This window comes from Genypterus blacodes, unplaced genomic scaffold (assembly GCF_046128005.1).
Source record: "Genypterus blacodes isolate CSIRO-AG114 ecotype Tasmania unplaced genomic scaffold, CSIRO-AGI_Gbla_v1 ptg000082l_1, whole genome shotgun sequence".
Taxonomy (NCBI): Eukaryota; Metazoa; Chordata; class Actinopteri; order Ophidiiformes; family Ophidiidae; genus Genypterus; species Genypterus blacodes.
This window is the reverse complement of record NW_027466887.1, coordinates 49,771-63,423: the sequence shown is the minus strand read 5'-3', so window position 1 is coordinate 63,423 and position 13,653 is coordinate 49,771. Positions and strand designations below refer to the sequence as shown.

The 13,653-nt window shown below is 42.4% G+C and overlaps 1 protein-coding gene across 1 annotated transcript; it reads left to right on the top strand.

Annotated features, from left to right (window-relative positions):
• Positions 1 to 396: 396 nt before the first annotated feature.
• Positions 397 to 12,986, top strand: lrrc9 (leucine rich repeat containing 9). Its single transcript, XM_076158525.1, has 32 exons — positions 397 to 453; positions 845 to 1,063; positions 1,149 to 1,289; positions 1,395 to 1,458; positions 1,565 to 1,635; positions 2,476 to 2,658; positions 2,744 to 2,899; positions 2,988 to 3,196; positions 3,308 to 3,439; positions 3,513 to 3,692; positions 3,843 to 3,963; positions 4,117 to 4,252; positions 4,347 to 4,481; positions 4,573 to 4,700; positions 5,041 to 5,223; positions 5,323 to 5,442; positions 5,553 to 5,748; positions 5,927 to 6,048; positions 6,240 to 6,380; positions 6,651 to 6,828; positions 7,038 to 7,258; positions 7,360 to 7,482; positions 7,579 to 7,709; positions 7,818 to 7,926; positions 8,007 to 8,146; positions 8,667 to 8,803; positions 9,246 to 9,463; positions 10,290 to 10,358; positions 11,210 to 11,341; positions 12,144 to 12,321; positions 12,424 to 12,580; positions 12,678 to 12,986. Exons 1-32 carry the CDS (start codon positions 397 to 399, stop codon positions 12,709 to 12,711), a joined length of 4,521 nt encoding a protein of 1,506 aa, XP_076014640.1. The 3' UTR covers positions 12,712 to 12,986.
• Positions 12,987 to 13,653: the final 667 nt, after the last annotated feature.

The window sequence follows — 13,653 nt, the reverse complement described above, 5'->3', positions numbered from 1 at the left end:
AAATTAAAAGTAAGGTGACGCGAACTAGCATAGCTGAAATGAACTCTAGTTTGAGTAGCTTAACTTTAATGTCTAGCTAAGTTAGCGTTTGCGTACACCTTGTTTTGCTAACCTATGGCGTCGGATAAAGATGGATATTTTTAATACTGCAGCGCTACTAACTATCCGAAATCCAACCAAACGCGCAGGCAGTAATTAAATACGTAAAAATCTAGCGCTCTGACGCCATACAAACCTAAGAGTGTTAATTTAACCCTATTTATGCTTTCTGCTAGCTGTGACTACTACGAGTTCTCCTTAGTGTGCCTGCAGATAGAGGGAGGGATTAATGGAGTCTCTTTATTGGAACAATTTAGCCGTTTTAGTTTCAATTAAATAAGTCCAACTGACAACAGTATGACACAAAGTGAGAGACAAAAGCAGCGCGATGACGAGGGGGTCGTCAAAGAACTGGTGAGTCTGAAATAAATGTAAATAAAAGAGTGCTTTGTGTATATTTAGGCCATTTACCAGTTCGTCTAGCATCGAATTCAGGTTACAGAGGTGTTAATTTAGCTCTATAATATTATATATAGTTTGGTGTTGCTGTTATCTTGTATATGACTTTATATTGTATTAGTTTCTATACTGATTAAGTACAAGCTCAGAAGATTACATCAGTATAAACATTTGCTCACACAGCTGTAACTCAGGAAGCAATTCAATTCAAAACAACACAATACATCTTATAAGAGATTACAATCAATATAGATATTGTGACATAATTACATCAGGCTTGTTAAGAAGGAGAGTGAACGGAGAGAAGGAGGAATATGATCCTGGCTAAAGGTGTTTTGCTCTGCAGTGTGTGGCCAATGGAGTGTCATATGAAAATATTGCACATGATGGACTCAATATCAGCTCCTTGGAGGTCTTCTTCTCTGGTTTCCCTCGGATGGTCGGGCTGTCCTACTTCCCCAGACTCTGTCAGCTCACCATAGTAGGCCAGAATGTGAGCTTCATTGAAGGCCTGGAGTTCTGTCCCCTGCTGCAGGAGCTCTGGGTGGTGCAGTGCCAACTCACTGTAAGTTGAGCGCCTTTTTCCCCAACTTTCCAAACTGTGTAGGTCCTGCACCCATTTAATTTGCTTTATACTCACTTTATTTCAGGGAATATCTGGACTACAGAATTGCATGCAACTGGAGAAACTCTACCTTTATGATAATAAAATCAATGAAATAAATAATTTGGAATTCCTGTTTAACCTACAAGTGCTGTGGCTCAACAACAACGGCATAACTGACATACAGGTCTGGATTACACATTTGTACAGGAAAAAATATCTATCTGTCTCTCCGTCTCTTTCTGTTGTATATTTATATATTTCCTTCATGAGACTCGTGTTTTTTTTATAGGGCTTGAGTTTGCTTGAAAATCTCAAAGAGCTGAACCTTGCCGACAACAACATTGAAAAGATAGGTAGGCTTTTCAATCCATTGTATTTTTTATGTCAATTACATTTTCATTGACCTGAATTTATATCAATTGAGTGATGAAAGAAAACCCATTTGTGTCTCCCTGCAAGGACATAGTCTTGATCTTAACGTCAACCTTCAACATCTGAATCTGTCAGGGAACAAAATTAAGTCCTTTAAGGTAAGATATATTTTTTTATCCAAATTTGTATTTCTACCTTAGTTTTATTACTTATTGTTATCGAAAATCCTTGATCAGATTTTTTTAATGAAACATCTGGGTCAACATCAAACCTATTTCCTACGACAGGTGTGTTAGCCATTCACTGAGATACTGAATGGCACAGTTAACATATTTGTCATTCCAGATTCCATTATTCCATATACACTATTGCGTCTGTTGTAGAAATGAGCCCTTCATGTGCTCAGTGTAATCGAGCCAAGCCTTGGATCTCGATGGACTACATAGTGTGGGTTATAGTTTGTCCTACAGTTCTGCATTTGTATTATATTGTATTGTATGGTACATGCTATGCATTGGTCTGAGTCATTGCCACATTCAAGGACATTCTAAGAGGACACACTTCCATGGGATTTAATACCTCTGATTATACAATCCATCTTTTGTCCAAATCCAGCCTTTGCTTTAAAGAATACAATTACTGTCATTTATGGCATTGAGTGCCTATTCTAGTGCTACAACCGAGGATTTGACGCTAAGGCCCTTTTAAGTGTTTATCAATTCAGCAGTCTCTTCTGTGTTTAACGTCTTTCTTTTTGAGCTGCTTTAGTGAGTATTGAGAAACAGCAGAAAGGAAATGACGGTTTCTTTGGAAAGGTATTTAACTTATTGAGCAATCTAATTGGCACATAGCTTATTTCTTTCAATTCTTTTTGAATGGCAACACAACGATTATTGTATTACAGTTCAGTGCGAGAAAACGCGGAATTTACTGACGTCTATTCTTGAGTACAGCCTGTGTTTAACTTTATACAAACTTGTGCTCTGCTGTTGTAACAGGAGTTGACCTTTCTTGCTTGTCTACCCGATCTGATCGAACTATTACTGAAGGACCCCATGTCAGCCCCAAACCCAGTCTGTCTGCTGTGTAACTATGCCACACATGTTCTGTACCACATCCCGAGCCTCATGCGACTCGACACCAATGACGTCTCAGGCAAGCAAGTTAAGGACATAGCTGAGGTATTGAGAAGATTGAGCCCACCTGAGTCTTGGTTTAACAGCTTCTTCGGTTATGTTGAACATCTCTGCTTTTTCTCCTCCACAGTCCACAGTGATAAAGAAGATTATGTACTACAAATTGCGTGTACGCACTGTTAAGAGGAACCTGGCAACCACCCAGGCCAGACTCTTAGACAGTCAGAAGACTCTGATACAGTTACCTGTAGACTGTTTGAGGAAGCTCACCTATGCCCTGAAGGAGGTATGTTGAATACAATCACAAACACTCTGCAGTTTTGTTTTCCGATGCCATCTATAGCTGCATTACTCTTCTGTTCTGTTCTTCCCAGCTGGAGTGTGAACTCGCCAAGTTACAGATGGGTTACAGGAAGCGCCCCCGCAGGTTGGAGGAAAGTCCACCCCCCCAGGTTGAAGGTTCATTGCATAGAAGTGGAACAACGTTAGATCACAATCCTAATCGAATCATGGAACACAAAATCCTTGGCAAGGTGGAAGCACTGAAACGGAGACTGGCTGTGTGGAGCAGCAAGATGGAGGAGTCAGTTTGTCTATTGGGATATGATAACAGCGCTTTTTTGTAAACATACAAATACACACGCTTCTGAGCAGAACCGTGTCAAAAGAATAATATTCCTTTGTCTGTTTTCAGGATCGAGGCATGGTATCAGCTGGAAATGTCCCTAGCCTCAAACACCACGGCCAACACGGTCCACTTCCTGTTGCTGGAACTCCAAACTGTTGGGAATATTCGTTTGGAAGAGGGCTGCCCAACAGATCCCTGGTAATTATTGCATCATCTTTATTAAAACTGCTTATATCGTGTAAGTGAATCTTCTATCTCATCTGCCCAACAGGTTTACTTCCTTTTTCGACCTCCTGCTCTCTCGTTTCTCTCACTTGGACTACAAGTCTCATGGCATCAGTGGCATTAAAATCAACGGTGTCTTCCGCCTCCACAATCACGGTTTGAGGCTTCGCTTTGAGGAGAAACTCCATACACTTATAGCCAGCAAAGAGTCTGCCGTTTTGTCATCGTAAGTGAATTTGTTAATAGATCTTTGCCAATAGCTTCAGAGACATTCAAAGCTGTATAGCCTCAACGCTGTGGAACCTGAGTTTTATATTGCTTTATGTCTTCAATGGGACCTTCAGACATCAGGGTAATGCAATTTAAACCTTTCAAGCAGGAGTAGCAAACACTGGCTGGAGCATTTGTTCTATATACCAGACCCTGAACAAAGCGGCGAGGTGAATGAGACCTTGTACATTTTAGAGGAAGGTTTCAAGCCAGCAGAATGGTATAAGGTGTGTATATCACTCTGCAAGTCAGCTGAACATACTGTCCTTCCTATTGACTATCACTGCCATATACATGTGATGTGTTTTCATGAAGCAGACTGTAATGAATATCACAAGAAAAATAATTCCACTTTTTTTTGAATGTTGATTTGATCCCAGGCCTCTGGGAGAGAGGGCGGTGTACCTTTCTCCAACAGTCTGATTGTGGCCGAACAGCCAAGGATGGAGTATGCTGTGAGTCAGGCCAGTCAAAGCCTCCCCAAGAAAAGTGTGGATCCAGTCCCCTTCAGACGAGGTGGGGTAGCTCCGCTCATTGTCACCGCACATTACCACTTGTGAATACTTGTAGTAATAGTAATAGCTGAACTGTTCTCTGCCTTTGTCTGTAGGCCATGTTATTGTTTCTAAAGTGTTCATAGGCTTCAGTGTTCCTGTCCAAGAGGGAGCACCAGTGGACAGGAACAACTACCCTGTAGCCCATTCTGTTTACGCCAACGTTAAAAACAGATCTGAGACCAGTGAAGGTACACAGCGTATCAAACAGCATGTGCAGGAATCAGTTTTCACCACTTTATCTCCCAAATGTTGTCGTACTTTTGTGTGTTTACCATTCAGAGACACTCCCCCCCTCCTTCAACACAGACAGGAGCCCCGAGTCTGTCAAAAGACAAAGGCAGTGGTTTGTGTTTGACCATGAACTCGTCCTGCCAGAGTGCATCATATACTTTGAATACATCTCTGAGGTAAGTAACTCTTCCTCATGTGTGGCCCTTTTCATATGTCAATTGTGCTTGAATGTGTTTCCTCTGGGTTGCACACTGGAATAACAGAGTTTAAAGCATCTTTTCCAGGGAGGTTAAGAAACACAACTTTACCAAGATGAGTGGATTAGAAAGGCTTTTGTCACTTAAAAATTGTTTAACAGAATAAATGAAAGAGCTTTGATTTGGAATGCCCTTGGTTTCCAAATCACAACTCTAACTGTAGTTCTAAGTGTATTAGAAAGTAACAGACGTGTTTTTGCCTTTTCACCACAGAAATTCCTGCATGAAACCCTTTTGTGTTTGCCTTTGACATCATTAGGAACAAGATCATTCTTCCTCGCTGGGCTGTGGCCCGTACAGTGATGACTCTTCCTGTGAGGTCGCCCGGGACAAGGACGTTCTAGGCATGGAACCTGTGCTGAAACCACATCCCAAGCTGTTGAGCTTGGATGATAAAACGCTGCTCAGTGTGGCCAGAGCCAACATACTCGGTCAGATCACTGTGAGTATCTGTGACTGTTCATTCACAGTATTTTCATACAGTGATGTACACACACACACATACACACCATGCACCATCAGTAATGTTTTCACTCCTCAGGTGTTGAATCTTCACGGCAACAGTCTGAAAAAGCTAAACGACATTTCCTGCCTCACTGCTCTGCGGCATCTTACCATCAGCTTCAACAAGTTCACACACCTGGATGAGATTACACATATGGTGAGAATGACAAAACACAATCAAACTGTGGAGCTTTCATTTAATGCTGTGTTAAATGTTTGTGTTATCTTTGTGAATTCAATATCCATTTTGTCTCACTTACATTCCAGCCTAACCTGGAGTTTCTGGACGTCAGCTATAACCACTTAGTTACCCTACATGGACTCAGAGGGCTGCACCAGCTCAAACAGCTGGACCTGCGCTGGAACAAGCTGACTAAAACCAGGGAGGATATGAACGTCCTGAGAAAACACACCCCTGCCCTGCTGAAGCTGGACAGTCGTTTCAACCCATGGAACAGGGTAGGTGCTGGCATTTAATCAATAATAATACTGTAGGTGTGAAGCTAAACATGCCAACAAGCTTAACTTGCTCATTCATTACAGAAATCTTGACATAACTGCCGTAGACCGCAAATAAAAGCTGCTATAGAGGCAGAATGAGTGGATACAGATTGCATTGCCATTTTCTCTCTTCTAGCCAGAGCGTGTCAGAGTGACCATTCTGGGCCGACTGACCAACCTCACACACCTGGACAATGTGGCGATAGCAGAGGAAGAGGCTGCCAGTGCTGTTCAGATTGCTGCTGGAGCCGTAATTAACAAGGTTAATGTCTTACAGATATTGCACGTGTGACTGAGTAATGAGAAATGGGAAGGAGCATGATTACATTTTCTTGTGACTGGTTCCAAATGTCATATAAGTTCAAATGTTGATTAATAACATGCTTCAGGATGCAGGATGTATTTGAATTACAAAGTGTCTTATAATTCAATCAGACCTATTGACACTCACAGGCATCTCTTCTGGCTCACTCACGTATCCACACTGAGCGTCCCCGGGGTCTCAGCCTGCTCTCAGCAGCCCAGCTCCTGTGTCAGCTCAGTCCAGCACCCTGGGACCTCAACCAAGACCCTGAACCAGGCTGGCCTAGAAAGGTGAGTTTTCTTTGTAAAAGGGTGTTCAGAAAAGTAAATGCTCCAAAGCTTGACAGTGTTGCATGAATGTACTTGAATGCAGGAGTCTGTATTGCATTTGTTGTGTATAAGAAACTACCTTGCTTCATCATTCAGACAGCAACCTACACAAGCATCTGTTTTTGTATTGCTTTATAATTAGATATAGAATTTTTCACAGAGTTTAGTTTATTTAAAGTGTTTTAAAATGTCAAATAAAAGTGTGAATGCATGCAATTGATTTGTGACCAGATCACAGCCCTGAACCTGGACAGCCAGAGGATTTCCAAGATCCTCAACCTTGATAAGCTGGTCAACCTGCGCTGGGCCTCCTTTAACGACAACGACATCTGTAAAGTGGAGGGGCTTGACAGCTGTGTGAGGCTGGAAGAGCTCTCTTTCAGCAACAACCGCATCAGCACACTGAACGGTCAGTCATACATGCAACGTGAACAATGAAACTCTCTAAACTGAAGGGAATACTGCCAATCAGGACATTGATGAATGGGAGTATAGTCCTCAAAAATCAAAGGACAAACGTTGTATACAAGCAGGTTGATGTGTATTTACACCTACATAGATCTGAGTGTTTGGAGGTACAGGACCATCACCATCTGTTATTTGGTGTGTTTTTCCCAGGCTTATCCAAACTGCACTGCCTAAAGAAGCTGAGTGTGGATGGGAATCAGCTGTCTAGGTTGGATCCCTCAGTCCTGGACCAGCTGCCCAACCTGGATTTTCTGTCAGCGGAGAACAACTGTATTACTTCCCTGCATGGCATCCAGAGGGCTCGCTCCCTTCTTGAGCTCTATGTTAGCGGTAACAATATTGGTACGACAAAGGACATCTACCATCTCAAGGTGAACATCTAATAATAAAACATACAGTACTCTCAAGTTGAAAGTTTTGTAGGTTTTCCTCCCCTTCCATTGTACCGTCTGAGCCCTTATTCTCTTTTCAGGGACTGACAAACCTCATCATTCTGGATCTTTACCGGAATCCCTTGGTGGAGAAACTGGAAATGTATCGACTGTATGTGGTTTTCCAGCTCCCCTTCCTGAAAGCACTGGATGGGGTTGCAGTGGTATGCATTCATAATTGCAGCCAATCTTAAAATGTCATATGTTGTAGTTGTGCAAACATATTTTTATAAGAAGATTATTGTTGTTGCTTTTTTTAGGAAATGACCGAGTTTGAAAGTGCAAAGGATGTGTTTGGTGGCCGACTCACCCCTGACATGCTAACAGAGAAGCTGGGCCACTCTAACTACAACGACATCATTTACCTCACCCTGCAGTCCTGCTCTATAAGGTTATAAACTGGATCAATAGGAACTTAAACTGAAACACTCTGGAAGGTAACATGAATAGTAATATAAGTTAGGTGTGCCAAGTTACTAAAACCTATTTATCCTCGCAGGATGGTGGATCTGACTCCAGCAGACTTGTTCCACAACCTGCAAAGTGTCAACTTAGAGAACAACAACCTTACCTCCTTTTCTGGCCTCGTCTGTCTGCCCAACATCAAAGTAGGAGTTACGCTGAAAGCAACAAATCAAATGAACAATTGTGCCTCTGACAAACGAATAACTTCTCCTGTCTTCTGCAGGTTTTGTGTCTAAACTATAACCACATCAGGTCCATCCTGCACAGGCAGAAGGCACAGGCCCATCTGACTAACAGACAGATACTGTACCACAAAGTTCACTCCAGCGGCTACGGACAACGGAATCCATTCAAAGGCCACAAGTAATATAACACACTGCTCATTTGAATTAAAATCAAAAACATCGATCATATAATTTTGTTTTCACATTTTTCATTCAACTTCTGCTGTGGAATATAGACTGAATTTGTGGACTGAGCCATTAGGTGGCAGCACTGACCAACACATGTGTTATCACATCAGTGTGTGGCCATAAAATCTGGAAACATTGTTTTAACAAATTCTAAAAGGCCAATTAAAATGTTTTACTGACATTCATCATTATGAACCATAAATATTAAATTAAAAGTTCATTGTTGACATTATACCTTTTTTTTGCCTTTTTCAGTTTTCTGCATAATCAATGTGGAGCATAATGGAATATTTTTCCTGTGGCACAAAACCAGTACAGTTTCCAATTCACCAGCGCAGCGATCCTTTATAGTACAGGAGGTGGTCTGCAGCACCTGTGCAGTTTGACCAGCTCAATGAGGCAGCAGGAGGGAGAGAGATGTTCATTTAACCACAGAGGTATCAAACTGTCATTCTGTTACTGTGTTTAAGGGACGTCAAGCCCACAGGCAGCCTGGAGCCACTGATGGGAAGCCTGGAGGTGCTGCATTTGAGTTACAATGGCATCTCCGATATGGCCAATCTGCAGCTCAGCAGGCTCACCAATCTTAAAGCACTCTTCCTTCAAGGTACGTATGGTCGATCTACCGCCTCTCCATCACAAAGCCTTTTAAAAGTGCAGTGTATAGAGCCTGTGAAAAGGCAAACGCAGAGAGCAAGTCTCCCATAGACCATAGGCCAGGTGGCAGATGAGGCTTAAAGAAAAGAAAGACTGACTTTCTTTTCATGTGCTTTTGATGGATTTTGATTGTGTTTTGCTTTGTCAGAGTGATTTGCCCCACAAATCAGACCTTACTTTTCTGGTCTTTCTTTTGCATCAAACCTCTGCCCAATATTTTCTGTGCTTTTTACACAAGGGCAAAAAAAGTCCCAAGGTTTATAAAAATCTTGTTTTTTCCGTTTTCCTCAGCTGTTTGCTGTTCCACTCTGTTTTATTGTTTATATAAACTCCACTCCACTGTATTTTCCTTTGATATACATTTTTTTCGTTTTGTCTTTTCCTCTTACCAGGTAATGAGATCAGCCATGTGGAGGGCTTGGAAGGACTTTGTCAACTGCGAGAGCTTGTGCTAGACAGGAACCAGATCAAAGTTCTTTGGGAGGACTGTTTCACAACACAGAATGTCCTGCTGGAACTACACCTAGCAGACAACCGTATCCGGGAGCTCAACCATCTTCAGCCACTGACGGAGCTCCGCAAACTAGTTCTTGACAAGAACAAGGTCCAGGTACTCTCATCCACTTCAGCTGATGTAGCTTCTTTACCGGATGGATTTGTTTCTTTGTATATTCCGATTTTTACTGGAACAGCCTTAAATGACTCACACCATTTTGATTTCATGAGGTGGCCAACAAGGTCACAGTCTGCTTTTCTGTACTTCTTCACTTACCACCAATGTTTACTGACGTTTACTGATTGATTCACATGAAAAATGCTTCAGGTGTTTTAACAGTGTATTTTATTCACAGTCAATGGCAGTATAATTTGTCCCTGTGTTTGCAAATAAGCCATGAAGTATAGTAATCATGAGTCGTTTCCACCCCACTGTGGCCTATGAAGGGTAGCATTAAGCAGAATCAACTTTGATTGAAGGTCACCGCTTAACATATGAAGAGTGAGGGGGAACAATCAGGACAAGGTGTAATCAGCTTCTCACCCCGCATCTCCTTTTCACCTACTGGGAGCGATTTGCACTTTTGTTGGAAGTTCCGTCTTCCCTTCATTTCCCTATTTCCCTTCTAATATATTTCCTGCGCATTAAATGTAGACCAGATCAATTACCGTGTTCACCCTAATGCACCTGTCGCCACAGTGGGGGTGTCTACAAATCACAGACAAGTCAAGCCACGTAAACATGAGAATGAGAGAAACACTGCTGTGTCCTTTCACATGCCCAAACTGTCTCAGGCTATTATTGAGAGCTCATACGTAAACACAGTCTCTCCCAGTAGCTGCTTCAACCATCCCTCTATCAGAATTATGAAAGACACACGGCACTTTAAGATAGGGAATGAGGGAGCTGTTTCAATATGTCTCTCTCCCTCATTTTGTAGGATATCGCAGAGCTTGAAAAGTTGGATGCTCTTCCTTCACTGTCTGAGCTCTCTGTTGTTGGCAATCCTGTAAGTATTGTGTTGTATAAGTCAATGTGTGTGTGTATAGATATATGTTATTATCCTTGATTGCTTGTACAGGAGGTTATATGAAGTAGCTCAAATATAGTACATATACTATATTTGATCAATTTATTGTCCTTTCTTGATTATGAGCTTTATGACGAGAATCCACCAGCTGTCAATCACAGGACACAGAACACGTTCATACATGTAGTATCTAACAGGCTTAATTTCTCATACAGAATATAATAACATACACAATATCAGTAACACAGTAACTCTGGCCAGCAACAGCGACAAGTCTGTTGATCAAATGGCCAAAGTGTGACTGGCACGACCACTCATCTGCACCTCATCGATAAGGACAGTATAGAGCCCTGAGGGCCTCCCTCATGTCCATGGGGTCATGCTCACTTGTGATAGTCTGTTTACCAGAAGCCCAACCCCCTTCTCTTTCTAGCCTGTGGTTTAATCCTGCCAGGGTGTAGAGGCCAGCACCCACTCTGGAGACAATACCTCCTGCTGTCAAACGCACAGCTTCACCCATGTTCCAAATTCTTCCTTCTCCTCTTAACCGGATGTCCATTTACACACACCTACATTCCATTTGCCAACAGTTCTCCATATGACTGGACAGGCTGGGTTTCTACTCAGGCCAGAGGGTGCCCTCAGCTGGGCCGGGAGAGGAGAATGGCCAGGGAGTTACAGTATCTGCTTCTCTCAGCTGGGTCACTAAACCCACTGATCATAGTAGCTGTGTTGAACATACTGCAGGACCTATGTTGGGACACAATATCCCATATTTCCATGGAAGAGATTCAGATGCCATATTTGTATTTGCTTGGTGCTTCTTCTAGGTGGCTCGTCGTTCTCTCCACAGACCAACAGTCGTGCTGCGTCTCTCCAGACTGCAGGTCCTGGATGGAGTGATAGTTACTATGGAGGAAAGGACTAAGGCTGAACTCCTCTCTGCAGAGGCAGAAGCATCAGTGAGAACCTGTGTACACTTGCACACACATACACATACATGTGCACACGGGTAATGGGCTCAACATAACTAGGAACAACCCGGCTGATGACTTAAGATGGCTTCATACAGACATATTTTAGTCCTGTGATGTTTCAGCGATCTTTCCTACCCCAATGACCTACAGATAAACAAAGACATTGTTTATGTCAGAGCCCATGATGGGCCATACCATGTGAGACGCAGTCTAAATAAAATAACATATTGGAAAGACATAACAACCAAACAGCAGCCACCATCAAACAGAAAAACATGGAACAGACTGGCTGACTGATTTGATGCTCACATAATGAGAGAACAGGCCAGTAATTCTCTTCCAGCTCTGAATTAAAAGCATCCTAAGCCTGCTGGCATCATCCTGCTGATTAGATGAAATGTGCCTGGCCGATAATGCACCACAGGGTTTACCCCCTATTAGCCAGGTCAACACAACCCCCTCTGCTTTAAATAGTAGTTGTGGAATGGCAGCACAGAGACCCTGGGTTTTCTCATTAACCCCCCCACCCTTGGCTTATTACTCTGCCATTTCAGTTATATGTCTTGCCCACGCATTTGCTGTTTTAATGTGAACATTGTCATTGATGAGTAGTAATTACTTTTTAGAGGAAAGATGTGTTTATATGTGGAACAAGAGAAATTTCCTGACAAAGCAGAGTGCTAAGCATAGGGTTAGAAAAAACACTGCAAAGAGTGACACATGACAGTATTAGTCCAGTTGAATTCTCTCCTTGAATGTTATTTCTGCCTCCTTTCTGTACTCCCAGTGCTCTGAGGCTTCTCTTACCCCTGCTGAAATATACTTCCCTGGACTGCAACCGGCTATGCCTCGTAACACATCTCTAAGAGTAATGGGTCTGAGTGGAGGAATCCAGAACTTAATGCATGCCCATGACTTACGGCCGTGCAACGTGGACGAGACCCAACCTCTTGACACGTGTAAGTGTGACATATCTGCTCTCTCAGATGTCTTGATGAAATTAATTATGCATCACACAAGCTTCAAATATGCACCGGCCCTTAAGAAATGTAAATTCTCAATCACAGGCAAGAAACCCAAACACAGTAATCTGTGTCAAAGTAATCAAGCTGAGGTCACCACCAAACACTGTAGAAGAAAAGGGAGTGGCTTACCAAACACTGGTCTGTTCCCTCATGGAAACAGAGTCGTCTTCACTTATCCTCGACATGACCGAGACTTCAGGTTGGTGATTATGTTTCTTCATAGTCATTTGTCATCTCTTTCAAAGAAAATAGAACACATTGTGACTTCTAACATGTTGTCTATATATCTATTCCAGATTCTCAAATGGTGGCAAACCCCCACCCTTGTAGCAGCCGTGGGAGGAAGGTGGAAGAATACACTGATACTTATCATCAATAAAGAGTCCAAAAGTGAACTAATCTGATGCCTGTGGTAATCTAAAAATGACACTCCACTTGTCACATACTGTACAATCGTAATAAGTACCTACCTTTACCCTAATCTGAAGATGAGATGCCTTTGGTGTCACTTCTTCCTGTTTTTCCATCATTGGCCCAAACAAGTGCAAAAACACCCACAGATGTAAGGGTGTGTGAGACTGGCATGCTGCATCCATCAGGTCAAATGCATCCCCAACAAGCAGATAATCCAGCTTTAGCACACCTCTCTGTGGACAATATTCTGCAGTCGCTCGGATAAAGATATAATCCTGAATGAAGTCCAAATGGATTTGGGAGATTGTCAGTTACGTCACGTTAGCCTATTTTCAAAATAGTGCATGTTTGTCTTGTCCCTGTGAGGAAAGCAGTCGCCTGCTGCACCAACAGTATGGAGGAATTTGATATGAATTCTGTCATCCTTTAAGTTTAGACCCATAGTTCTGCAAATTACAAAACCACTGTCGGGAAGCTTTTCTTCCATGGCCATATATGTCATAGTACCAACCTCCATCTGAAAGGTTTTGAATAATGTGACAGCTAGACCCACATATGTCCCTATAAGCCTGAATGGTCAACTTTCATTAACAATAAAGACTGAAACAATGCTTTTTTTTAAATTCCTCGCCGCATCAACTGCCGATTTATGTGTCAGTTGTGTTTGCATGACCACTAGGTGTCCTTCAAGCTCCATTCCCCATCTACCTCTATGACACTGTTAATCAGCCTTCGGTGGCTTTACATCTTGATTGTTAGGCAGCAATCTATGTCGAAGGCCGTGTTCGGTGCATGTGAACATTTTGATGAACATGCAAGGCTACATACAAATTCTAGACAGCCTAAGTGAAAGGCTCT

What these genes read in the sequence shown, in the direction of transcription:
- lrrc9 (XM_076158525.1), top strand. Translation starts at nt 397, where the DNA reads ATGACACAAAGTGAGAGACAAAAGCAGCGCGATGACGAGGGGGTCGTC. An exon ending in ACTTTGAATACATCTCTGAG is followed by an intron (nt 4,701 to 5,040) that starts GTAAGTAACTCT and finishes TGACATCATTAG; the next exon opens with GAACAAGATCATTCTTCCTC. An exon ending in CTGCAGTCCTGCTCTATAAG is followed by an intron (nt 7,710 to 7,817) that starts GTTATAAACTGG and finishes TTATCCTCGCAG; the next exon opens with GATGGTGGATCTGACTCCAG.